Here is a 27071-nt window from a genome sequence, read left to right as displayed (position 1 = left end):
ATAAGCCAGCTGTGCAGTGAAGACAGGACAAGCTCACTCATCCATTGTTGAGGAAGTAGGAGCAAAGCTGCTACATTCAGACAGAACCTGAAGTTCAGTCCTCGAATCTGACTTAGACTACACGTTAAAAGCCAAATTAAAGATGGAGACAGTAGCATAACAGGCAACTGATACAAAGAAGCCAAGCCCACTCACTTCCAACATCCTTTTACACAGCGAGACAAACACCTCATAGAATTGACTTTATTTACAGACCGTTTGGGGGAAATTGTCACTTAAAAAAAAAAGTTATGAAACAATCTTACAGGGAAGAGTCTATGACCACAAAGTATACTTTAAACTAGTTCACTTTTTACAGAAATATTCAAGTGTTCAGTTATTGATGGCCCATATGGATTCCAGATGCCTGGAGCATGTGACAGGTCATTTCTGAAGCCTATTCTGGGCCATCAATACTAGCCACAGCATTGCTTCCAGAGTGCAAGAGCTGGCTTTGTTTTGGACTGTATCAGGTTGTCATTTCACTTTCAAGAGTGGGGAGGAAGGAACAGGCAACTACAGCTACACTTGTGATGAAGAGTCGCTGGTGATGGTGGGCCACTGAGAGAAGCTGCTTTTGACCTTAGCTAGTGGAAGGCAATTTTAAAAGACACACCACACAGCAGCAAGGACAACAATCGGGTGGAACTACTGTTGTACTGATAATTATCTAAGGTCAGTTACGAAGGTCCGTATACAGCAGCCCACTTGCCATGTCTTCAGTGCGCTGAAGGAGGCTGACACTTCCAGTGAAGTGGTTGCCCGTTGGAAGATTTTCTTGGACAGGAGTAGTTCAGGATGCACAGTGGCTGCTCTTTCCCCACTTTAGCTACCGCCACATTACAGATGACAAAAAGGATACCGTGGAGAAAGACTTGAGACTGCAACAGGCAAAGCGACTTCACCCTGTTCACTCACACTTGACAGATGCAGCACCTTTAATCTTAAACAAGTCCCACATGTACAGTGAAAAGATCCCAAATCATAGGCACACAAACTAAAGCGTAACTTTTTACTAGCTACTCTTATGTACAGCTGTATAAGGTTTCAAAAAAAGCTATCTGGTGGAGATATATATATATACAAAAAGATGTTTATACATTGGTCTGTACACAAGGGTCTATACATTTAATTTCCTGTGAGGAACCCCTTAAGCTGCTACCTCTATCCTCAAGAGGATTCCCAGCACTTCATTCACATATCTTACAAAGAAAGCCAAACGCAAAAAAGGGAAGATGCTTTCAGAATTGGAACTGGTCCTGTCTTGCATCAAAGTTCCTTCAGAGTTCACTGTTCAGTCCAGGAGATTTTTTTAATCTCAATGTAGACATGGGAGCTCGGACAGGTGCCATGTGCTTTCAGTCACTCAAAAAAAAAAAGAAGAATGGAGAAAACTGAAGAAAAAGAAGGGGGGGGGGGAAGAGAAAAGAAAACCTTGCACAAAGTGCTAAAACCAAAGCGCCCAAAAGGAAATGCCAGTGAAGCACAGAGTTCCGTGTCTAAGGAGGCAGCAGCAGCAGCAGGAAGACTAAGTACCTGCTCTCCAACATAGCTGCTTACTGCCGGTACTCCAGTTCGTCTACACTGATTACTTTGGATGGCATGGAAGGGAGAGGTTGCTGTAGGACGTCCGAACCAAACCATTTTGCAAGACCAACAGGGGAGCTACTTCGCTGGTTCGCACGGTGGTCAAGCTGTGAGTGCACATGAGGCAGTCCAGTCCGAGATGGCACATTCAGAGGGGGAGTTTGTACACCAACAGCAGATCCTTGTGCACTTGAGCCTGGGGAAGGGGGAGCAGGGGGAGAAGGAGAGAGAGAGAGAGAGAGAGAGAAAGAAAGGAAAAATGAAATACATGCCTTGAGCAAACATGAGGCTGCTTTGAAAGTGTGATGGGAAGCTTCAGTCCTGGTGGTGAATGGACTGTATGTTTGGCTCTGAGTCAGAAGCACTTCTTCAGCTTTTCTAAGAGAACAGATAGAACTCCTGAAGTGAGTGGCAAAATAAAAGCTTTCTTCATCCCTGAACTCTATAACCATTCAGAGTACAGCTTGACCATGCTACAGGGTAGATGCAAGCAGTTCAGTTGCTAGTTCGGTTTGGTGCAGAAGTATTCAGGGGCCAGCAGCATTTCCAAAAGCACTGCTCCCCAACCTCCTGAACTCAAGCATGAAGGAGGCCTGGCTTCTCCACAAGACTAGGTGGCTTCCACTCTCCAAGGTGGAGAGAAGAACTTGAGCTCCTCCAAAATACCACTTGTGATATGAGCCACCATCAGAGCCATCTTTCCCATTGGGCTTACTGGCGCATTGCGCCAGGGCGCAGGCTTCTCAAGGGCACCCCAGCAAGTCCCGCCAGCTGTGCCCAGCCAACTATATGGCTGGCGGCAGTGGCGGAGGAAGGGGGGAGCGGCAAAGCATCTGAAAGCGCCGGCACCCCCCGCGGGCGGGTGGGTGGGTGGATCACACGGCCGCACCAATCAGCACCCCCGACGGGTGGGAGGATGGTGCAGCTGCACCAATCGGCAGCCCCGGCAGGGCTCCTTCTCTCCCGGTAAAGTGGCTCCCACTCCCCTTTCCCCCCCTCTCTCCGGGCTGACTCTCTGGCAAGCCAGCAGCTCGTGAGCAACAGCACCGGCAAAGCTGCTCTTCTCCCTCCCTCCCGAGCTTGCTGTAAAGTGGCTCCTCCATCTTCCTCCCTCCCAGCAAAGCAGCTCCCCTCCCCACCCAGCAGCAGCACTGGCAAAGCTGCTCCTCTGCCTCCCTCCCCAGCTCACTGTCAAACCGCAAAGCGTCTCCCCCTTCTCCCACCACTGGGGCAGGCATTTCCTTGTTTTGCTTTTCAAAAGGGGAAATAACCCATCAGTTGGTTTCCCCTCTTGTCTTTCTCTTTCTTTGGTGTTGTCTGTGTGTCTCTGTTTCCCTTTCCTCTGGCAGCTGCAGTAAGCCACCAAGAGGCAGCAAACTTGAGCGCTTCTGCCTCCCAGCCCCTCACCAAGCTTGGCTAAAAGAAGAGGAAGAAGCTTCAGCCGCCAAACAAAATCACAAGCAGATCTGTGTTGGGAGGCACACTTTGCCTCCCTCCTCCAGGTCATTTTCACCCAACGCATTGTCAAATTCACCTCTGCAAAAGAGCGTTCTTCTGCTTCAAATGTCCTGTTCAAACCTTAGTTTGCAGAATGAACTTAGTGATCACCTCCCCCTTCTGCTTCTTTCTCCCCTCCTAGATGTCTCCACTAGCATTTATGTGGATATCAGTCCCGTCCCGTCCCCCGGTGTCAGCTCCCTAAAAAAAGGTCAACAACTCTGGGGAATCTTTCCTAAAAAAGGTCAACAACTTTGGGGTTGTTCCTCCCCTTAAAAAGGTTGACAACTCTGGGAAAGGGGGGGGGCACCGGAGGCATCTTTGCACCACGGTGCTGGATATGCTTAAGACAGCCCTGGCCACCATCTGGTATCTTCTAGTGCAGAAATAGGCCTACGTTAGTCTTGCTGAGCGATTTCCTGCGGGCTACACCAAAGTGTTTTGAAACGTTACAAAACAAAGCAAGAACATAAAGGATTTATTAACACAGACTAGCTGCAGCATAGCTGTTAAAGATCCAGAATGTGAAAGTCTACTTAAGACAAGCAGTGCCTTGCTGGGCCTACTTAGCTCAGCATTCTTTGCAAAACGTTATCAGCAGGCCAAGGTGGTCCACTGAAGGATGGCAGCCCACAATCTGCTTAACTCTGCTCTAGCAGCAAGGAGAAGTACTGTAAGCTGCTTGTTTCTAAGTGAGAGCTTTGCTATTCATACTAGAAAGGAACCATTTAGAACACTGGCAGTCCCTGACTACCTGGGGAGGGAAAACCTTACCTGATCTCTGTAGCTGCTGCTGCATCATTGCCAGCTGCAGAGGTGTCCCAGAGCGAGGATTCAAGAGAGGATGGCCAGCTGTTGGAAGCGGGTAACAAGGCTGACCAAGGATGGGAGCAGACACTCCCTGGAAGTGAGTCAAGTCTACCCCAGGGGGAATCATACCTGGTAGGAAGAAAAAAATCCCCGATAAGCAAATGATCTCTCCTCAGTTTTGGAGATTTATCTGCATTTCTAGCCCAACCATTCCCAAGAATTCAAGGCAAGTTAATAGCCATTTTGACTCAAAACCACAAGCCACTGTTTAAATGGATTTGATCATTTGCTTGGCCCTGGTCATCTTCACACACTGCCTGTTTCAGGTTCTTAAGGAGATCCCAAAGAAATTATGCCCAAATCATAGAACTGAAAAGTTAGAATGGAAACAAGAGGATCTTTTAGTCCAACTCCCTGCAATACAGGAATCTTTTACCTACCCAAGGTGGGTCTCAAACCCGTAACTACAAGATAAAGGGTCTCATGCTCTACCCACTGAGCTATCCCAGCAGTCTGATCACTCATTTAAGTTCCACCTACAAGGTAACGGAATTCATAAAGGTTGCTGTGCTTAAGTATTCTTTCTAACCTTGCAGTTAATAAGAAGGCCCAACCGTTTGTTCCTATGTTGGTGGGGGGGGGGGAGATTACCTGCTTGCAGCAGAGGTGGAAGATGCTGAGGATTAATCCCTTGCTGCAGCATCCTCTGGACTAATCCCGGGGGCAGTTGATGAGTAGGCCGTACCATTGGTACATGAGGAACCAGGGGGACCTGGTGGACGGGACGGAGGAAAGTAGACCCCGGGACAGGGGAAGCCATGGTAGGGGTCTTTCTCCCAGTGGACTTCGGCCTGTAGTCTTGTTCTTTGGTGCAACGATTGGTCTGAGAAAGTGGCGTTGAACAGGCAGAGCGCTGTAGCGATGCTAGCTTGGTACCTATGGAAGGTGAATTCTCTTGATCTACGTGTTCTATGGACCTAGATGGCAGCAAGCCCTCTGTGGAGAGACAAGAGCAAATCACTTAAGTGTACTATAATTTGGGGTGGGGTTTGGAAATAGAGCACACTCACTGCCCACGCTAACAAGAAGCCACCGCAGCCAAATTGCCTGTTGGATCGAGCGGCTTATCCCACATTCCAACAACCCTGCGGTTGGGGTTGGCTAGGCTTAGCCTTTACTCCCCCCCCCCCATTTAACTTAAGAACCGCCTGCTGGATCAGGCCAGTGCTTCAGGTACTCTAGCATCCTGTTCTCAGTTGTCACCCAGGTGCCAATGGAAAACCCGCAAGCAGGACCAGAGGACAAAAGCACTCTCCTCTCCTGTGGCTTCCAGCAACAGATGTTTAGAAGCATTGCTGCCTCTGACCATGGAGACATGGCTAGTAGCAATAAATAGCCCTCTCCTCCAGTAATTTGTCTAATTCTCCCTTAAAGCTATTTAGGTTGGTGACTATCACCGCCTCCAGTGGGAGTGAGTTCCATACTTTAACTATACGCTGCTTTTCCACAAAATTGTTTCCCCAAAGACCAGGCTAGAGAAGATTTCATAGCCCAGGCATCCCAAAACTCGGCCCTCCAGATGTTTTGGGGACTACAACTCCCATCATTCCTAGCTAACAGAACCAGTGGTCAGGGATGATGGGAATTGTAGTCCCAAAAACACCTGGAGGGCTGAGTTTGGGGATGCCTGGTATAGCCCATGATCATATGAAACTTCATGTCTGAAGCAAGGATTTGTGGCCAGGCCTCTCTGGTCCAAACTGGAACCCCTCCACTACTGCCACACTGCATAGCTGTGGCCCAGGCACAGCAGAGCTGGTATGAGCCACTTAACCCTCACAGGAGATGTTCCATGCCCTGCTCCTTCACAGTGCTAGCTTCCAAAGGTTTGTTTCTTCTCTACTCACCATTACTGCCTCCCTGTGCTTCATTTTCTACTCTATGGATGCAGAGGAAGCTACACCATGTACGTTTGCCAGACAGGCCTGCCTAATTTTGATTTGTCAATCACATTTAGATGAGATTTAATGAACTTTGGCAGAGAATTCCAAGTAGCTTGCCTGTCTTGTCTCTGCGCAACCCATGAACCACAGAACACTCTCCTGCCTATTCGCCAGCCTCTTCAGGAGAGACCCCTCCCTTCTGGTTTTATGGGGATTCTCTGGACAGAATTTATGGTACATGGTGGCACAGACTTATTTAGAACTCTGTTTCGCCTTTCACAACACAGATGGCCGCCACACCATCCCGTACCTTCACTGTTCCTCAGACCTTCATCTCTCTCACTGCATTTCAGCTTTGCAGGATTTGGTTCATCTTTACTTTTGTCTTTGCTTTCATACATCTTGCGTATCACTGAGGTAGGAGTAAAGGAAGGAGACAGCTAGAAGGAAAACAAAAAGATCACCAGAAATTAGTAGCCCATTTTGTGGGATAGTTTTTGTGCATTGGGCAGCTCATCTAGTTAGACAAGTTCCAGAGCCCTAGATACACCAGGCAGTGCCTGGGACCCCAAGGAGATGCTATAGAAAGGTACAACTACAGAAGAGTTTGAAGGAGAATTGCCACCACAATAATAATGTCAAGTTCATCTGGTATTACACTTCCATTAGCTGGAAATTGAAAGAGGGCTTCTACTACACTAAATCTGATCCATTTGTCCTTCGTTTTTCATACAAAATCAGGTCTTTCGATAGCACTAACCATGCTAGTGATGGAAGCAGCAGGGGCTGGAGGAGAAGAGGCATTCCCTCTGTGGCCCATGGGAGCAGGAGATTTCGACAGACGCTGCTGCTGCTGCTGCCTAAGAAAGAGAAAACACACATTAACTGTTGCCCCATCTTCTTTCTGCCTGGCTGGGGAACAAGAAAGTTCCTTGGCTAAACTGTCCCAGGAGTCTGGCCTGCTCTGCTCTGCTGATACAAATCAGTTTGAAGGCAGGAGAAAAATGTGCTAGTTTTTAAGAGAGAAAATGGAAGATACTGCTTAGCACAACACTAAGTTTGGTCTTTGAACCTGGTTCCTTGTGTATTTGGAAGACAGCAGGACAGACTACCTTTCGTCCCTAGGTCAGAACTCTGGTAAAGAAGCCACAGTCTTTTCTCCGCAGGAAAGCAGGCTGGGAGAGTTCCAGCCAGACCTGGGGATGGCCAGACAGAGCAACGTGGAGGGGAAAGCAGTTTACTTGCCTTGTGCCAAGTGCTTTCTAGGCAAAAGCAATTGCGCCCCAAGTACTACAGACCAATCTCTGCAGTTCAGATTCAGTGGTCCCCACAGCTTTTCACCTGCATCAATATCCAACAATCATTGTGCAAAATATATGCAATATATGCTATTACAAATATTTAATTTTTACAGGCACTGCTTGGGTTTCATGACGTTACAGTCCAAGCCCTACGTCAGCAAAATTATTTATTCCTAGCAAACCTGAGACCCACATTTCAAACTATCATCGCCAGAGCTCTGGTATGAGCCTCCTTTGAAAAATAAGGTAGGACAAATAGACATAGGAAGGGAGCATTGAAATTGCTCTCCCAGCTACCAAACTGCTGTTTATGCTCACCTGTTCCTGAAGCCATCTCGGTTTTTGTCCATTTGTAGTTTGCCAAAACCCGGCTGGTAGAAGTTCGACACCTGCATGGTTAAGTCATGTGGAAGCGAGAGGCCTTCTAATGCTGCTTGCTGCAGCTCAAGTGGACTCATCTGAAATAAAGATGTCAGCAGAGTCGTAAGTCTAAAGCCAAGGCTTTTAAACTGTTGGATTATTAATTACAAATTAGCTGCAGATGCCAACACTAAAAGGTTTCTTTATTTGTGTTAACAAGTCTGTACCAAAAGGCAACATTCCCCTCTTAGATAGGAGGGTCGCCACCTCATGCTTGCACTGTTTAACCCAGATGTTAGGAGTAAGATGCTGAATTACAGCACAGTTGCAAGGAAAGCACTTCACCTCTTCTGCTTCAGATTATCCTCCAACTCCATCCCGAGATAGCTTATCTGTCAACCCTCATTTTAAAGTATATCTCCAAAGACATTTGCCTATTGTAAAGGTAGAATCCAAATGTACCTATGAACTAAGCGAGAAGTCATTTCTCAAAACTGTCTGAACAGGACAGTAACAAGGTTCTAACTAGGTCAGTAGAGGTCACAGGTATTTTAGATTTTCTCACTGGAGTGCCCTTGTATGCTGGGCAGAGAGAAGGAATGCTAACTGGAAAACAGTTTATTACCCCACCCTCCAGTTTCTTAGACCTTACCACACATCTCCCAAATCCTTTTGAGCTTCTGGCATGTTTTAGGAGCTACCTCTCCTACATTCCCTGTACACCCCAACATTGACCAAGATGTTTGCCTTATAATAGGCCACTCTCACCGTAGATGTCCCAACTTTTCAACACGGCATGCAATTCTGCAAGCAGCCTAACATAAATGTGACTGAATAAAATACAATTCCTTCATTCAGCTAGATAGAATCGTCATCATTTCTAGCAGTGAGCCAGCTAGATTCCACACCCATCATGATTCCAACTTAAACACCAATGAGTAGGAAAAGCATTCCTCCCCCCTCACCTGCGCAGCAGCTGGGCTCATCGATTTCCGGATCCCCTGAAATGGATCACCAAGCAGCTGTTGAGAACCTGATCCAAAGCCTGCAATGAGATAAATGAGCAGCTTCAACATTAAGTGAACCAATGGCCTAGTGGTCCTAAAAATCCTACAGAAACAAATGATTTTCTCTTAGACATTTTGTTCTAGGAAAGCTGCAAGCTCTTTTGAACACATAAAAAAAGAGCTACTGGTTGTAGAGAAGTCATCTGGACTTGTTAGTTTGCAATTCAAATTAATTCTGATCCAAGGTTATTATTCAGAGCCTGAGTCCAACTTGTTTTAGTTAGAAACTTTGAGTTGATTTTTTGGTAGGAGTGTGAAACAATGAACTTCCCAGGAGTACCAGTAGGCAGGCACTGGATGCATCCAAAGGAAGCTGATGGGGAGTATTTCTAGACATTCCAGCTCTTACCAATTGGTGAGGAGATCTGATGCCTCAGATAGTCGGCAGAAGCAGCTCGAGTCGGAAACATCTGAGAAATCGGAGGCTGCGGTGGAGAGGGGGCTCTTTGGCCAAGCAGAGATGAGACAGGTTCCAAGCCACTCATCAAGTTGTTGAGGACATTAGATGAAGCAGGTCTGCCACTGGATGGCCCAAGGATCTCCTTTGGAAATAACACAGGAATTTCAGATCCTCAAAGTATGATGACTACTTAAAGTCACTTCCCAGCAGCACATAACAGAAAGAGATGCTCCATGAAAACAAGTCTGTCAAGACATTCCAAACTGCCTGCGGCAGAAAGAATTGCCTCCAGGCAAGCAGAATGGAAACTTCATCTACTTGTTTTCTTTTAGGCGGCTGTCAAATGGAGCACAGGTTCTCATTAAAACAGACATTGAAGGGCAGGCAGGCAGGCTGCAACTTTCTGTAAATCTGCAGGGCTGGATTACAACACTTCTGCAGCCATACTAGCTGAGCCAGTCAACAAGAGCAACACTCCTGCTTTTTTTATTTATTTATACAAATATTCTTTAAGTCATTGTAGCAGCTGCATGCAGCTTCTTGTGGTAAGCTCACTGCCATTGAGTGCTGCAAACATCCATTTGCATGCATAGAGTATGACAGTTGGAAGCTTCAGCTAGTGCAAAACGGGGATAGGCTACAACCAGCATTTAATTCCAGTGCTCAAAAGGTTTGCACTGGAGGCTCATACATTATTGAGCCAGGTTCAAGGTTTGTGTATTAACTTACAAGGTCCTTAGTAACTTGGGTCCAGGTTACATTAAGGACCACCTTATCCCCATTATTATTATTACTATTACTATTAGTTTCACTCTACCTGCAAGATATTCTTTGTGGCTGATTGGCCTTGCATCTCAGGAGGCGTTATCAAGTGGCTTTCAAGGGTTTGCTGAAAATAAGGTGACATGCAGTTTTTGTATCACTTTGTAAGCATTCATCGCCTGCCCCATCCTCCCACTGCAGCCCACCAGCACATGCAAGAATCAAGACAAATCTACCAGTGTAACAAGGTATCAATTTTATAAGTAGTTTGATAAGTAGGCTATAAGGATGCCAACGTTAGCTCACCCACTTTAAAGACAGAGGTGGAGGAGCTGGTCTTCCACACATCAATCCCTACTACTGTCACCAGCAAACTGGCACTGGCTGAACCAAAGGTGGCCTGCTCAGTGGTAGTTCCCCATTTACAGAATGCCCCCTCCCCTTATATATTGATATTTGAGTTTTGGATGGTTGGTGAACAGTTTTTGCCCATGCTTTCCTGTTCATTAGGAAACAAATGACATCTCAGAAAAAGTAATGAAAGTTCATACAATTTCCTAAAATTTAGATTTCCAATCTTTGTGCATTAAGAACTCTTACAAGAAATCATTTCCCCATGTCATGGGATGCATCCTGTAAGACACCCACTCATATAGTTTTAAACTTTTGATCCGAAGTATGTCTGCTCTACAGTCATACAAGTAGTACGTGTTTGTATATGGAAGTGGTTTCAGTTTGTGCCCCAAGACTAGGTGTGGTTGAATTTCTATCATTTATGCATTCCTTCTCTACTTACATTGACTTTTGGTTGGGAAGGCAGAGTCCCACTTGCCTTCATAGTACTGACTAGTTTGTTGAAGGCGGACATATCGCCATCCTTAAGGTGCCGGGAATCTCTCATGTTTAGTGACTCTTCCATCTGCTCGGCCGTTAAGGGGGCGGCAGGTTTCCTCTCCTGGTCCACTTTCAGGGTTTTCAGCCCAGCTTCTACTTCTTCCACTGAAAGGACAACTCCTGAATGTGCTGAAAGGGGTGGGGTGAGGGGAAAGAGAGAGATAATCAAGAACTAGATGTCCCATTGATGGGGCAGATTCAGGGATGACAGAGATTGCCAGAAAGGAAGACCACAAGGATACGGCACTAGCTCCATTTTTGTTCCAGGTCACTGCTTTAAAGCGTCAGTCATTCCAAGGCCATGCAAGGACTTATGCACATCCAACACCGAAGCTGTAGCTAAATCAAAAATTAAGATTCCAGATCTTCCAAACAGCAAATAAGAATCAAACGAAGAGGTGACACAGACATGAGACTCTCAATAATGTATGAGTCAGAGATAGCTCTGAGCCCTGTGAGTAACTTAGAAGCCAGCCCAACAGCTTAGCAGAATTTAGATTACATACAAGGGTTGAAGCGTATAAACAGCCACACATATTTGTACAGTACAAGAGCTATTAGCACAATGGGTACACTCTAGCACAAAGTAGCCCTATAAAGCAAGAGAGTCGGGACAATAGCACTTTCCAGTGGACGACACCCCAAGGCACATGCACAAATGATCTGCAACCTGAGCAAGCTTTCTTTGAGCCATTAAAAATATGGACAATTTCTTCCAAGAATTTTTCAATGAAAAAAACTATTTTTCAAATAGTGGTTTGCCTAAAACAGAATAAAAGATCTCTTGGGCTCCTTAACTACGGGTCTCTCTCATGGTTCTAAGTTTCTACTTGCAATACCAGGGCGCTCTTGGAAGGCATGCCTTCACTTCTATGCAGAAGCTGACATCTGGAAGCATATATTCTGCTTACAGGAAGCTGCACTGTCATGTAATTATTTGATCCTTATGTCGTGTCAGTCAATGCTGAACCACTGGTGTTTGAAGTCAGACTAAAATAGAGGCGGATTTTCTGTTCACAAGATCATATGTATGCCTTCCATTACTGCACCTCAGCAAGATAAGAAACCACAACATGGTCAATTTAGACCCATCTGAGCAGAAGCTACTTGCCATTTCACAGAAGCAGTTAACCCAAGCAAGTTCAAGGCTGTTGTATAAAATTGTGACGCTCCGGTCTTGTGTTTTCCAGGAGCTCCAAGGAGCAGAAGTTGCCTACATCTACTATAGAGACTGAAGAGTAGTCAATAGAGACACCAAGTGCATTGTTTGTTGCACTAGAATGGCTTGTCCAGTCTAGTCACAGATCATGCAAAGCCACAACATATGCATCACAAAGAAAACAGTGCTCTGAAGCAACAGCTAGCCATTTAGGCAAGATGCTTCCAGTTAGGGAACAGATATTGGAACACAGAGGCACCATGAAGTAATAGGCAGTCTTGGGTCTCGTTTAAGAGTTACTGGCCCAAGAAATGTAAATGAATGTATTTCCATAGCAGGAATTGCCTTTTTATTTATTACAGAACAAAATTGGCACCCAATACTGCAATTCAGATGCCCTGACAGTCGTGCAGATGCAGGAAGGGACCCAAATCACTTAATGTTCAAGCACATTCAGCAAACTGTAGCAGGAAGATAGAGACTGACATCTGAGCACAGATAGTTTGGGTGGAAACTCTTACAGCAGGGATTTCCTAGTTTTCCACTGTGCATATTCACTGGATGAAAATTCCAACACCTGCTCCTGACTGTCATTAGGATGCACCAAATCAAAGACGTGTTTTTATAAATTCCTCAGCATGTTTGCATGCCAGTATCCGCTGCTCAGACCTGCCAGCTGAGATTCTGAACTGAAACCCGATTATTAAGCAGCATATGCAGCACATGCAGGGGAGCTTCTGAACATGCACAAGCAACATGCAGATCAGCCATGCAAGCCTTCTGCGGTACATGCAATTTAAAAAGGTGGGCCTCAGTAACCAAGACGTATGACATGCCAAGATTTCGGCAGGAGAATTTATGGCTCAAGAATTCCTTTCCCACCTTCAGCCCTCACCCCCACATCCACTGCAAAGCTGCCATCTCGGGTACTGGCCAAATATATTTCTCTTTAATATATCCAGGTTTATACGACATCCAGAGAAGCCGCAGACTCCCTAGCTGAGAGATTAGTTGCAGAAAACTTTGCTTACGTTATTGAGGCAAGAGATGCTGTGGTGCAAGCTTGGGTGAAGAGCAAGAGCAGCTCAAATGGCAAGCTTTGCAGTGCTCGAGGCTTTCGCCACCAGCTTTCAATTTGGAAATTGATTCAGATGCCAGGAAGGGTTGATACCAGGAGCTTCGTTTACACCAGGAGTTAATCCTGCTGTTATAGCCTATGGATAAGGATCAGGCAATAGCAAGGCAATGCAGATATCCATAGGGATCCCTGAAGTCCATCTTAGCACTTCCTGGCCGAGAACCAAAGCTTGGCACTTGAACATGTTTTTGCCGGAGGCACCCAGAGGCATCACAACAGCAGAAGGGGGAAGACTTACTGCTCTCTCTAAGCTTCTCCTTGTTGGCTGAGAGACTTGAGAGGAGGGGTTTTAAGTCCACTTTGGCTTTCTGCAGCATCTCTAAGATGTCCACTTTGTTTTCAGAATGGTCTTCCAAAGGAATGGGAGCAAAGTAGTTTCCAGAGTTCTGACCAGGGGACAGAATGCCTTGCTCTAGACCTGAAACAGTAAAAACCAGGACGACTGCCTTGTAAGTCTTTTCCGCTAAACGGCTCTCAGGAGAACAGAGCAAAGAGGTTTATACTCTTGAGAAGAGACAGCATTCCACAAAGAGACACACTCCTACCCAAGGAGTTTAGGGTTCTGCTCCAGAAGCTGAAGAATCAGAATGAAGGAAATGCCACGGGCAAGGAGTCCTGCAACATGGTCCTGCAACTTTCTAGAAGAAATACAAATGGCCATAGAAAGGACAAGACAGTATTACCTGCCAGTCTCTCCAACTCTTCATGGGGTGTAGATCGAAGGCTGCTCGAACGGCTTCCGGAACGGCTGGGATTGGAAAACCAGCGGCTGAACCTGCTGGCCGACACAGCACCTTCCCCCAGCACATCTTCTATCATCTATATAATAAAGAGAAAAGGGGTAGTATTGAAGGCAATCATAACCAAGAACAGGTGCCTGATCTCTGCATAATCCCTTTGACTGTAGCAGGCCTGCTGTTTCCAGAATTCTTCCAGAAGCAACCACACAAAGCCTGTTCTCTGAAGGTTAGTCCCCAAACCACTTCTGTTGGCAGTTGGCACTTTGCTCTGATGGCAGAAGTGTGTCATGACCTGGAGTCCATTAAGGGGCCTCAATTTACTAATCCTAAGGGTTTAGATCAATGGTGAGGGCCCTTTAGCCCTCCAGATGTTGCTGAACTACAATTCCCATCAGCCCCAGCAAGCACAGCCAATTGTCAGGGATGATGTTGGAAGTTGTAGTTCAGCAACATCTGGAGGGCCAAAAGTTCTAGAACCTTAGGATAGTCAACAACACTTCATGCTCTTCAGCCTCCACCAGCGGCAATCTTACTTGTTTTCTTGGAAGCAAGATCCTATTGTGTCCAAGGGGACTTAGGATTCCAACCCAGGACGTGCTACTTGTATTGCAAAAGGCAGCTTCCAAAAAGAGGCACTTTTGCCTCCAAAGACCAAGACTTTGTTGCAAATGTACAATGTCATTCTTGCATATGCAAAACATTACATAAAAAGGGCTCCATTACTATACAGTCGTACCTTGGATCCTGAACGCCTTGTGAGTTGAATGTTTTGGCTTCTGAACAGCGCAAACCAAGAAGTGAGTATTCCGGTTCGCAAATGTTCTTTGGAACCTGAACGTCCGACGCAGCTTCTGATTGGCTGCAGGAGCTTCCTGCAGCCAATCGGAAGCCGCAACTTAGTTTCCAAATGTTTTGGAAGTCAAACGGACTTTTGGAACGGATTCCATTCGACTTCCAAGGTACCGCTGTATTTGTACTTTTATTTGATAAAACATATGCTACTTCAAAATTGTTTACAAAAACCCAAAATTATTGATTAAAATATTCAATAAATTAAAATCAGCAACAAACTAAAAACACATCAGCATTTTATATATCTGCATAGGCTTGTCTAAACAAAAATGTTTTCAGCAGGTGCTGAAAACAAAGTGAAGGCACATGCCTGATTTCGATAGGCAAGGCGTTCCAAAGTGTATATGGTGCCACACACAAAAAATAAGTTCTTACAAATGTGGACCAGGTATTATGTGGCACCTGAAGAAGTGCCAGTTTTGCAGATTGAAGCAGCTGAGGGGACCTCTTTGCGTAGTATAATAATAATAATAATAATAATAATAATAATAATAATAATATCTTTATTGTCATTGCCCCCTTCGGGGACAACGAAATTACTTGACTGCTCCATAAAAACACTAATTAAACAATACAGTATAATACAGCAAGGGAGATTAGATGACTTTCAAAGTCCGGGCTTCCCATTCAGGGCCGAGATCGCTCTGGAGAAGAAGCTGTTCTTAAGACGGCTCGTTCTTATCCTGTATCTCCGTCCCGACGGCAAGAGCTCGAAGAGACAGTGACCAGGATGCGATGGATCTTTCACTATGTCCAGTGCCTTCCTATGGCACCTTGTGGCATAAATCTGCTCTAAGGTGGAGAGTGGGCAGCCAACAATGCTCTCTGCTGCCTTAACAACCCTGCACAACCCCATCCTGTCCTGGGTAGTACAGCTTCCGTACCACACACATAAGCCATAAGTGAGCACGCTCTCAATGGCACAGTGATAGAAGGCAAGCAGCAGTTTCTGCAGAAGATGGTTTTTCCTTAGTATTCTCAAAAAGTACAGTCTCTGCTGCGCCTTCTTCACAAGCCCCCTTGTATGTAGGGAGCCTGCTTGTGGGCTCCCACATGGGTCTCAACAGCAGTATATCAAATTTAGATCAAATCAATCTGCTATCCTATATTTTACTAGAGTATCAAATGCTATTTTGACTGTGGGCAAAATGGGACCCTCTATGATGACCTCTTATTGGCTTTACTAAAGGAAGAGTGGAACAGGAGTAGCACAGAGTTCAGGATGAATTCCTCCCGCCTGCCCTGTGGAACTTGGAAGCTTGCTAGGTACCCACAGTTAAGTATTAACTAAATCATTTTTTTATGCTATGTCAAGTTAACTCCGTCACCCAACTTCAGACATGGCAACTCAAGGGTCTTTCTGCTCTTCACCGCACAGTACCACTATCAACCAGCACCACTGCTTCTGATTGGCAAACACATCCAAGGTTGAGCTATGATAAGCTACTTTTGAAGGTGTTTCCTCTTTACTCTTATGAGGGGCAGGGGTAAGTCACTAGCCTATTTAATTTTTTTTGCAGGCCATGCTTGAGAGGGAGAACCTACATGCATAGAAGTGAAGCCTGAGTTCCGCAAGCCTAGGCATGATCCTGGCTGCTGCTGCAATGCTCCCATCCTTAAATCCAAGGCAATCAATTCCTTCATCCACCCAATGTTTCCTATGAAGCCCGAGTTCCTCTTGCAAAATAACGCCTTTGTTGTGAGGCAAGTAAAAGCCTGAGAGATTGCATTTGGGTGTCAGGTATTCAGTATTGAAGGTTAACTAATCTTATTAGTTTATCTTAAGGACTGTATGTATATGAAACTATTCAGCTTAGAGTAGTCCAGATATACCTAACCCATTTTGGGGGATAAGGAGTCACGGATTCAAACTAATAATCTGGAGCAGGCATAGGCAAACTGCAGCCCGCAAGATGTTTTGGAACTACAATTCCCATCACCCCTAGCTAACAGGACCAGTGCTCAGGGATGACTGGAATTGTAGTCTCAAAACATCTGGAGGGCCAGAGTTTGTCTATGCCTGATCTGGAGTATCCAAATACATAAAATTTTAGGCCTTGTTTTTGGGAAGGGCCCTCAATATTTTGATTAAAAGTGAATTCAAGCAAGTACGAGCATCATACCTACAAAAAAAAATGTGTGTAGCCTCAAAATCTTTCCTTGGATAGTTCTCTCCTGAGGCAACTGTGTATAGCTCTGTATGGACACATCCAGTAGATTTCAACCCCAACATACCTACCTTGGAGTAAGACAATTTAAATAAAGCTTCTTGTTTTTAAAACTAAATATATCCGATGAACACACAGGCATATTCACTTGCTGGTTTGGGAGAAAGTCTCACCCACTCAATCAAGCCAGAAGTTCTTGTAGTTGTGCAAACCTCAAAGTTGCCCCCAGTACTTCCTGTTAAAACTAGAAGCCTCATGGCTCCCACCACCCAAGTTCCCCATCTAAAATTATACCGGAGTTTTCCATAATGTAGCTCATAACCCATACCACTACTAAACATATTCAAACACTGTTGCTTACAGTAGCCGGAGGAATTTTAGATGACACAACTAAGTTCGGAAGGTCATTGACCTCATTTATTTGACTTGTTTCTCTAGCTTTTTCTCAGTTCCTGTCAGAAGGAGTAGTATTTAAAATATTTTATACCCCACCTTTCCATAAAAAGCCTATACAGTGGCACCTTGGTTTAAGAACAGCTTAGTTGGATTAAGAACGCTGCAAACCCGAAAGTAGGTGTTTTGGTTTGTGAACTTTGCCGTGGAAGCAGAACATGTTTCACTTCCTGTTGAGTGTGTTCCATTTGTAAATTGAGTCACCCGCTGCTATGGGAAAGCACGCCTTGGTTTAAGAACGCTTTGGTTTAGGAATGGACCTCTGGACCAGATTAAGTTCGTAAAGCAAGGTACCACTGTATTCCAGATGATCTAACTCAGCATATCATGCTGGCCACATGACCCGGAAGCTGTACGCCAGCTCCCTTTGCCAATACAGCGAGATGAGTGCCGCAACCCCAGAGTCGGCCACGACTGGACCTAATGGTCAGGGGTCCCTTTACCTTTACCTCAGCATAGCTCACTGTCTGCAAATTTTCACAGAAGGGTGAAGTACAAGAAATGAAACCATATCATCACTACTTCCAAACATGCAAGTAAACCCACCCATGGCAGAGGTGGGGGCTGCCTTGAAATATTCAAGTATTTCCACTTCACTTGACAAAGTTTTTCAAAGCCTTCTACAGAGCAACAAGACATGGGAAAAGCCACCACCAGAAACAAGGTGCATTAGTTCAAGATGGCAACCATCATGGCAGAGTTGAGTGTCTTTTTAAAAAAATACTTACCGAAGCCAAGCCAGGAACACTCTTATCTAGGTTGAAGAACTCATTGAAATCGAACTCTCCTGGAGCTGGTTCCGGCAGGACTATTTCCCTTGGGACTTCTTGATCGGCTACTGTCTCCTGGCCAAGAACAGACTGCACTTCTACCTCTTCTGCTAACCCGCCATTGCATTCTATTCCTTGGGAGGGATAAAGCCAAAATCAGCGCACACAAAATAATTTCTAGAGGCAACAGGAGCCACTCTATTTCAGTTCTGCTAAAATAATGTTTTTACAGTCTACAAAAATGTATGAAGACTTAAGGCCTACCAACACCCAGTTCCATTAGAATGCAGCCAGACAAGGGGCAGATGGGGCCAATTTAGCTATCTGTTCCCAAAATCTCCCAAGCAAAATTTTGCTATTTACCTAGAATGCGTTAACACTACAGCTGCAATCTTAACTATGCTAAGTATGTCCCACTGAATTCAATGGAGCTCACTCCCAGCATAGTAGTTAGGATTGCATTCCAACATCTTATCCTGATTCCAAATTAAGAGTGCATGAGATACTGTCCTTCAGGAAGGCTGCAAAAGGACCTCAGATTAAGGCCTTCAATCCCCAGTGTGACAGCTATGTACCACATGCATCACCTGCTAGCATCACACTAGTTACCTTGCTCACTATCACCCAGCCTTGCTTAACTAAATTTTTTCCTTGGTCTAGACAGGCATTTGAGGCTTACACTCATTTAAGCAAATAATATTCTAAAATGAAAACCTCTTATGGGTAGCTTTACAGCACAGCAAAGACACAGAAATGCCCTCTATACCAAGTCACACACCTAGGGCCCTATAACCCCACTCTAAAGAACTCAAGTAAAGATGCATCTCATACCTGAATCTACAAGCCAGAAGACTGATCATGAAGCAGAGAAAGTTCAGTTAATGGCCAATGACAGAAATGGATAGAAGCAGACACTTCAGTGCACAAAATGCCGCCCCCCCTTTCTGGGCCATAGAGGTTTTCTCCAGTTATCCAATACACAAAGTTTCTGTGTTAATACCTTCCTTCAGAGAAGTTGGACGCCGTCTTGTTCGCTTCCGCCCTTTATGTTCTTCCTCTAGTATTTTATCATCAAAGCCAGTAAGTTCGATGGTTTCCGACTGACTTGTGGGGCCAGCAGAGAACCATTCCGGCTCCTCCTCTGTATAGGAGTCATTCCTTCGGCGTTCTCCAAATACACGCTTGCTGTCCCCATATTCTCTCTAAAGTTTACGGGAGAGACGTGGAAAACATTCAACATGTGGTCTCTAGCCAATCATAATAATCCCTTTAGTGGGATCCAGCTTTTAATTTTTTTTGGGTTGAATCCAAGCAAGTCCTACTCAGCACCAACCTACTGAAATTAATGGGCCTAACTTTGCCATGTCTGTTAATTTCAAAGTTTACCACCCAATGGGCCCAAGAAGGACCAATATCGGATACAGCCCTCTGCTTCTAAAGCAACATTCCTCTCCATCCCTCTTTCCTGCCAAATAGCCTTCCAATTCAACAAGATCCGCAGGCTACAGGTGTTTCTGCCATTATCAGACCTACAGCAAAGGCATTTACCGTATTTTTCGCCCTATAGGACGCACTTTTCCCCCTCCAAAAATGAAGGGGAAATGTGTGTGCGTCCTATGGGGCGAATGCAGGAAGTCGCGCCGGTCTCCCCAGGCTTGCGAAGACCTGCCCAAAGCGCGCAGCTCAGCCTGCGGATAGCAGCCTGTTCTGGGCTTCCCCCGCCCCAGCCCTATGCCTGGGGGGGGGGAGAATAATTTTTTTTCTTTATTTCCCCCCCCCCTCAAAACTAGGTGCGCCCTATGGGCTGGTGCGCCCTATGGGGCGAAAAATACGGTATACTTTACTGTATAACAGGAACTTGCTCTGGGATGCCCTGGTGCGACTTATACAAGTGGTCAAGAAAGTCTATCAAATACATGAAGCAGGCACAGGTACACCTTCCTGTGTGGTTTTAAGGACTAACCCTGAAACGCTTGTCTTTGTACTCCCTGTCGCGGTCTCTGTCCCTTGCGTCTCTTGAGTCCCGTGAGTCCTTCTCACCACCTCGGTGGTCTTTATCAAAGTTTCGGGCAGAGATTATTCTCCCACTGCCAATCCTACGGCCGCCAATGACACGGACACAGTCATTTTCTTTCTCCAGTGGGCTTCCTGCTCTTCGTGAGCCTACAGCTGCAGTCACGTGGCAGCCCCCTCCAAAGCTTCGCCGCTGTGGACTCAGCACCACATCCAAGTCATCTTCTTTTACCCGTTCTCTGGGATCTACAGGTTGAAGAGATTTTAGTTACATGTCAGGAATGTGTTTATGTGTTAAAGAAAGTAGGTGCTACAAGCTATATTCACAAGCATGGCAAAATCATTTTACATATTTGCTGTGATTGCAAGGAGTTGGAACTAGAGGACCCAACCCTACAATTCTATGTTATATGTAGTTTAATTCATTACTCAAATCTGTCCTAAAACAGTCTTCACTACAATTTTAAGTAACTCTATTGCATGCTCCTTCCTTGTTTTATCCTGCTTTCTGAAGCACATACTGAGCTCCATAAAATAGTCAAAGCCACACAGGAACCTCTATATTTCAGTTTTGTGATTTATGTGCTTTTGTGAAGTGCTCACCCACTATCCTTCTCATGAGCGAACTCCGATCTGAATCCGAGTCCTTCTTAAGTCCTTCCACTGGTGAAGTCCTTCCAGAATTTGGATATAGTGACGCATGCCATTTTTCAGGATCCCAAACTCCATCACTGCAACGTTGCAAAAGATGCACATCACTCATGTTTGACCCCCTATATATTTAACATTTCTGCAACCAATGAAAGTCATAATGAATGATTAATAGAAATACCTGTCATATTTTTCTGAAAGACATGATGGCCTCCGTTTAGAATGGGGACGCTCTTTAATGTCCAAGAGCTCTTCCTGGAGAAAGAGAAAAAAATGATGGTATTCTCAAATTTCCACTATGACAATTTATTGTACACCAGATTTCATGCAACATAGCAAGAAGGCTTGTCTGGTATCTGTTTTGACTCAAAAGGAGTATTTAGAAAACAGATGAAGGAGTGTCTGTTTGGGAAAGGGGTCAGCAAACATTTTACAGCAGGGGTCTGGTCCACTGTCCCTCAGACCTTGTGAGGGGCCGGACTATAATTTGAAATTCCTATGCCCTACAAATAACCCAGAGATGCATCTTAAATAAAAGCACACATTCTACTCATGTAAAAACACGCTGATTCCCGGACCGTCCGCGGGCTGGATTGAGAAGGCGATTGGGCCGCATCCGGCTCCTGGGCCTTAGTTTGCCTACCCATGGTTTGGGAGGATTACACCTTCTGCTGGAGTTTAAAGGATTTAGAAGCTGAAAGAATGTAAGATTCCCCATAAATAAGAATCTCAAATGCTTTCTGAAAGAAGTCCTTGTAAATGGGAGATTGTTCCATGCAAGAGACATCAGTAATGTGCTCTCTGGTGGCAGTTACTGCAAACTGACAACTGTCCTGCTGAGATTACTTTCAGGAAATCACACAATGGTCCATTTACTATATGTAGCAGCTATACATCTTTGAAGTACATTTCTACTGAAGGCTTTCAATGTTATTTTATACTGTTCGTTTTTATAATGTGGTCCTGCCTAGAAGCACAGGCCTTCTCCTGGAATACTTGGCATAGCAAAAGTGCAAAGCTAAATAGAATTTATATATATATATATATATATATATATATATATATATATATATATATCCTGCTTTTCCCCATGTAGATGAATGCAGGCATCTCTCCACTGACATGCATGCCAAAAGGAGGTGGGGCAGAATAAGGAATTCCCCATTTGCATGTGTCCCGGTGATGAATGCAGCGGACCGGACCGGAACCCTCACATAAGTGGTGAATCCCCTATATATGAATTTTAAAACTAAACCTTCAACATTTAAAACCTCAAGAATCTCAAAAGAGACTAAAACATCTGAGAACTATTCAGGGGTCAAAGGCCTCCAGCAATAAGTATTTTGACCAGGTGACGTGAAATTAAATTAGACCTTAAACCCTAATTATATCTACAACCTATGTTCTGAAACAAAATAGAATTTCAGATTAATATTGTTCATTTGGTAAAATAAATTTGCTATCAGTCACTTTAGTGGCAAAAATTAGAAGGGTGGTGTTGCAAATCTTTATGTTTAGGTAAACTAGTTTAATATAAAATTCTTGTATCATACACCAGCTTGTTTAGTGTGGTGACAAGTTGGAGCTCTCTAGAAGGCTGCTAAGTACACCTATCCCTTAAATGAGTTTCTGATAGCTTTACTACAAAAACAAGGTTTAGGAATTAAATCCAAAGAAGAAAAACCTCACTGACAGTTCTATATTTGTATGCTCATTTACAGGAAAATTACAAGTTTTTGCAGACTGATGGCAACTATTAACAGCTTGATTCTACTATCACTTCAGAAGCAATTTGATACTTATACAAGAAGCATAAAAGCTTACTTTTGTGTAGCGATGAGGGAATTTCATTGCACCAATCAATGTATCGCCGTTCACAACTTCTGTCATTCCCCCCCTTTTATCCATAGTTGCTTGGAGGCCTTGAACATGCGCCTGTTAAACACACACACAAAATGGAATGTACAAAACTATGCAACGTGGTTTCACTTCAAGCATTCCATATGCACTTATGACAACTTTTGCCATTCTGAGCACCTGGACATTTGATGGTAGCCTGTAGTATGGATTTTTCAAAACTGTTTGCTGGCTTTATTCCTTCAAAGCAAAAGTCTCCAGGTCAAGAGTTACTCTTTTAAATAGTCTTTTTGCATACATATTGTTGGCCAACAACTTATGATAATAGTGCTTCTTTCAACAACCTATGAGTCTGAAGGAGATAAAGCAACATTGGCTGCCTCACTTTTCTGCTTTAGGAGAGTCAAGGACCAGAGTATTGACATTCCAGGATACCATGATGCCTCCCTGAGAAAGTTTCCCTATCAAGACCGCTGCAGTTAATCATAGCTATGTTTATAAGAGAGACCCTATGTTCAAGGAGACAGGCATCCTTATCACAGGTCAGAAGCACATGGGGAATGCCACACCAGTACTTCCAGATAGCTGGAGGTGGAGACAGACCATATTCGGCAACAAGTCCTTCAAAGGGGGCACAACAAGCTCTTGTGGGAGGGGCTGTAGCTCCCATGTGCTGCATGCAGAAGGTCCCAGGTTCAATGCTCAGCATCTCCAGTTCAATAAGAAAAAAAGGACGACAGCCATAGCAGGTAATGGACCTTCCTGCAGCCTGAGACCTTGGAGAGTTCTACTATTGACTAGTAATGCCTTCCCCAGCATGGTGGCCTCCAGGTGCTAAATAGGATGCTGTCAAGCCTTAAACCTGGAAACTTCTGCATCTAAGCCATGGCCTTTCCCCTGAACATAAAGATTCTAGTCCTCAAAGTTCTGAATAAAGGAATGTCTTAAATAGGAAGCTGGCTTATACCAAGTCAGACTACTGGTTCAATATTACCTACAGTGACCAGTAACAATGGCTCTCTAGATTTCAGGTAAGGGGCATTCCAGCCCAATCAACCAACCAACCAATCAATCAATCAATCAATTACCCTCCATCCTAAGGCCTTCCTACTGGGAGGACTGAACCTGCATGGAACTTTCTGCATGGAAGAAAAGTCCTCCTCCACTTCCCTCGATACTGTTGGACTCCAACTCTCATCAACCCCCAAGCCAGCGGGGCCAACGGCCAGGGATGCCAGGAGTTGTGGTCCAACAGGCTGGTTGGAAGAGGCAGTACAAGGAGCGACACAAGCCATTCCGACCAAACTGCAATGGAGGTTGCCAAGGTGCTCAACAGGTAGCCATATTCATCAACTCCTGCCAAACATTATTCCTATTAAACGCGGGCGCACACATACACGTACACTTAACCCGCCTCCAATCCTAACTCAGAACGTGGGAAGCCACAATCCTAGGCGGGAGGCGCCTCTCCTCACGCGGCGACCCCTTCCTTCCTTCCATCACTTCCTTGGGGGCAGTATCATCTCCGACACCACTCCGCTCCTCCCCGCCGCCGCCCGCCCCCCACTTTCGTCCCTTGGATAACCCATGGCTGGCCGAGACAAGAAGATGCAAGCCGTGGAAGTGGGGTGGTGGAGCAGAAGCGGGAAGCCCTCCGCTTCTCCTCTGCTCTCAACCACAGTCTCCCTCGCTGACTGCCCAAGAGAAGGGGGCGGGCGGGTAGCAGCAGCAGCGGCGGCCTACCTGGCAGGGCTGTTGTTGAGGCCGGCCTGCACGCGTCGCAGGCGCAGCAGTAGTACGGAGACGCCCCGCCCAGGCAAAGGGGGGACGGTTTTCCGGGGAGGCCGCACACAGCGCCGGCGGAAGCGAGAAGGGAGAATGTGGCTCCTCGGCCCCCGCCGCCCCGAGGAGAGGCGCCCCCTGCCCCACGCCCGGCAGGTGACTCAGCGGAACCCCCACCGGGGGCCCAGGCCGCAGGCGGCTTCTCACCTCCCTCGCTGTCGCTCCCTCGCTGGGTGTCTGGCCTTCCCGCCCCCTCTCAGTTCGGCCAGGGACGAGGACGACGGGGGCGGCCGCCGCCGCCGCTCCCTCAGACCCCGCCGCTTCTCCCGTCCTTCCTCCTCTCTGTGCACACGGCCCGTCCGCTCCTCAAGCTCAGCCCCGCCTCTCCCTCCTCTCCTCAGCCGCCGTAACCGGGGCCTTCGTTGCCCACCCCTCCCCCTTTAATAGCCACGGCGCATGCGCTACACTCGCTCCTCGCTTCCACCTTTCCTCCGGCTCGCGCACGCGCAGTGTAAGCCGCCGGGCAGGCCCGCAGAGAGCGTGCCGTTGGCGATTGCCTGCCCAAAACGGGTGAGGGGGGCGGGGAAACACAAATACAAAACAAAGTATAGGAACTTCACAGGCTACTTCCAAATTCGAATTCCCATTTCTCAGCTCTGGCGAGATTTATAGTTGTATAAATAAACCCGCACACAATAGGCAGGTGGCGATAGAGTAGTGTGTTAAGAGGCATGGAAGGGTCCTTCAGGCGTTTCGGCCGGACAGCCTTGTTTTCTTATCGATTGTTGCCTGCTTTGGGGAGTCCCCGCTCAGGAGGCGCTGAATGGCACCTGTGCGTGGTTGTGTTGCTCTCTTCACTGCGTTGGTAGGGCTTTACTCCCCGGTTAGTGCGCATAGGGTTGCAGCCCAAGAGATTGAGCCTATGCAGCGTTGCAGGGTGGTCTTGTCCGTGCTCTTTCAGAAGTTAAGCCCCGCTGAAAGTATAAAGGGACTCGCTTCCAAGTAATTGTGTGCAATAGGATTGCAGTCTCGGACGCGCAGAGCGGTGGAGAGGACTGCGATGGTTCCCGGACGCGTACCTCTTTAAGCTGCAAAGCCTAACCCCATTTACCTGGTAAGCCCCATTTAATTTGGTGGGATTTACTCCTGAGTAGGCATGGTTAGGATTGCACTGTAAACTATGAGATGCCTTTTGTGTGGTGGGGGGGATACTTAGCTATCCAAAGCAATGGATTAGCTTCAATTAAATAATTTAGCCCCGATGTATGTCACAAGACAGGTCATGAGATCCCGAATTGTACTGCAGCACGATCAGTTGATTCTCGTTAATTTTTAACGCGTTTTGTAATGACACAAACGAATATCAGTTAATGCGGATTAGCTATGGCTTCAGAAACGCAGATAAAAACTTCTATTTCATCTATAAGAATGACACACTCGCCTTTTAACCGCTCTGGCTGTGCTTAAAGTGTGTTAAGGAGCAATTAATTGTTTCTTGCATCATTTGGGCTGCAATCCTAAACACATTTACTGGCTAAACCCTTCTGCCATTGGACACAATGAGACTTACTATTGAGTAAACGTCCATAGAACCACCATGTTGACATATGACAGACCTTTTTCCGCCCCATTGTTCACAATCATCACCACCCCTGTATATTTATGTAAGCGCAATTGCAATAAAGGTGGCTCTTGTTCATGAAACTTAAGATACTCCGCTTTAAAAGTACCTTTCCGTGCAATTCACATTTTCTGGGAAGGAATGTGTTTAGGGCTGCAAGGTTTGTTCCTCATTATAAGATGAGCGATAAATCACCGGAGTCCCCCCTCTCCTGCATATTTGTGGGAGAAATAAGAATGCCGGCCCACATTAATTATCCTATGGAACCAGAGGACAATGCAATCCTATGCACGCTTACTCAGAAGTAAGAAGCCCTAGTGCGTCCAATGGAACTTACTCTAAGTAGATAATGCTGAGCAGGATTACTTGGGAGTCGGGTCTGTTAAACTGCGCGCGCCCCGTTGAAAGCAGCTGCTCCTCAAAGAAAAACGTGGTTTACCAAATGCTGGGTGGTTGTGCATTCCCCCCCACCGCCCCCTCCACTTTTCATTCCATGCGCGCCGTGAAGTGGAGGGCAAAAAGGCAGGGTAATCTCACCAGATGCTAGCCAGATGTGGCGGGACTCCAACTCCCATCATCCTCAGCGGGCAGTGCCAATGGAAAGGGATGCTGGGAGTTGAAGTCTCGCAATGTTTGGAGAAACCCCGCCTCGGGTACCCGGTACCCGTCAACTTGCTCCGTGCGTGTGGATGGTTGGTTGGTTTTGAGGGTCTATGAAGAGCAATTGAGTGCGGCTCCAGGCTCCCTCGCGTTCCCGTCTTCCTCGCCCCCCCCCCCGGAAGCCTGTTATTCTAAGTCAGAGGACCCCTCCCAAGTGTAACTAGGCAGCTGTCCTGCCGCCGGCCCGCCATGGCGACCACTGGGCGTGTGCCGTGCCCCAGCCAAGGCGGAAGGCTTCGGCCGCCGCCGCCTTGGGGAAAGACGTTAGCTGAGGAGGAGGCCGCGGGCCGCCTTCCCGCGCTTTTTCCTGAGGAGAGGCGGGAGCCCCTTCTCTCGGTGATGCTTCCCTTCCAGTGACTGCCCGACACGGGCATAGCGAGAAGTGTGGAGATGCCTGCTACACGTGTAGCAGGAGGAGGAAAGGGGAGAAAGAGACTCTGCCCTTTTCAGATAGTAGATTGAAGAAATCTCTTTTTTAACGCTCGTTTTTTGTAGGCAAGGGAATGAAAACATCTCTGCAAACCGAAAGTTGGCTTCTGAGGCAGTA

The 27071-nt window shown here is 46.1% G+C and overlaps 2 protein-coding genes across 4 annotated transcripts in view; one reads left to right on the top strand and one right to left on the bottom strand.

Moving 5' to 3' along the window:
• Positions 1-229: 229 nt before the first annotated feature.
• Positions 230-24643, bottom strand: EIF4ENIF1 (eukaryotic translation initiation factor 4E nuclear import factor 1). Of its 3 annotated transcripts, none has more exons than XM_081174777.1 (19): positions 24451-24640; positions 22429-22539; positions 20786-20859; positions 20557-20684; positions 19904-20199; positions 18941-19142; positions 17899-18074; positions 13641-13776; positions 13196-13375; positions 10563-10789; positions 9822-9893; positions 8954-9146; positions 8503-8582; positions 7496-7635; positions 6637-6736; positions 6187-6316; positions 4585-4929; positions 3898-4062; positions 230-1822 (listed from the first exon to the last, which is right to left on the bottom strand). In XM_081174777.1, exons 2-19 carry the CDS (start codon positions 22510-22512, stop codon positions 1596-1598), a joined length of 2955 nt encoding a protein of 984 aa, XP_081030903.1. In that variant the 5' UTR covers positions 22513-22539; positions 24451-24640; the 3' UTR covers positions 230-1595. The 3 variants fall into 3 exon arrangements, with proteins under 3 accessions (XP_081030903.1, XP_081030905.1, XP_081030904.1); XM_081174779.1 differs by lacking the exon at positions 24451-24640 and adding an exon at positions 24205-24328; XM_081174778.1 differs by lacking the exon at positions 13196-13375 and having other exon boundaries at positions 24451-24643.
• A 377-nt stretch (positions 24644-25020) lies between these two features.
• SFI1 (SFI1 centrin binding protein) overlaps positions 25021-27071 on the top strand; it is a 45177-nt gene continuing 43126 nt past the window's right edge. Inside the window, exon 1 of the mRNA XM_081174697.1 lies at positions 25021-25357. The gene's annotated coding sequence lies outside the window, so the exon portion shown is untranslated. The remainder of the gene's footprint in view (positions 25358-27071) is intronic.

This window comes from Podarcis bocagei (genome assembly GCF_964188305.1).
Source record: "Podarcis bocagei genome assembly, chromosome: 16".
In the NCBI taxonomy this organism is placed as follows: domain Eukaryota; kingdom Metazoa; phylum Chordata; class Lepidosauria; order Squamata; family Lacertidae; genus Podarcis; species Podarcis bocagei.
This window is presented reverse-complemented; position numbering and strand designations above follow the sequence as displayed.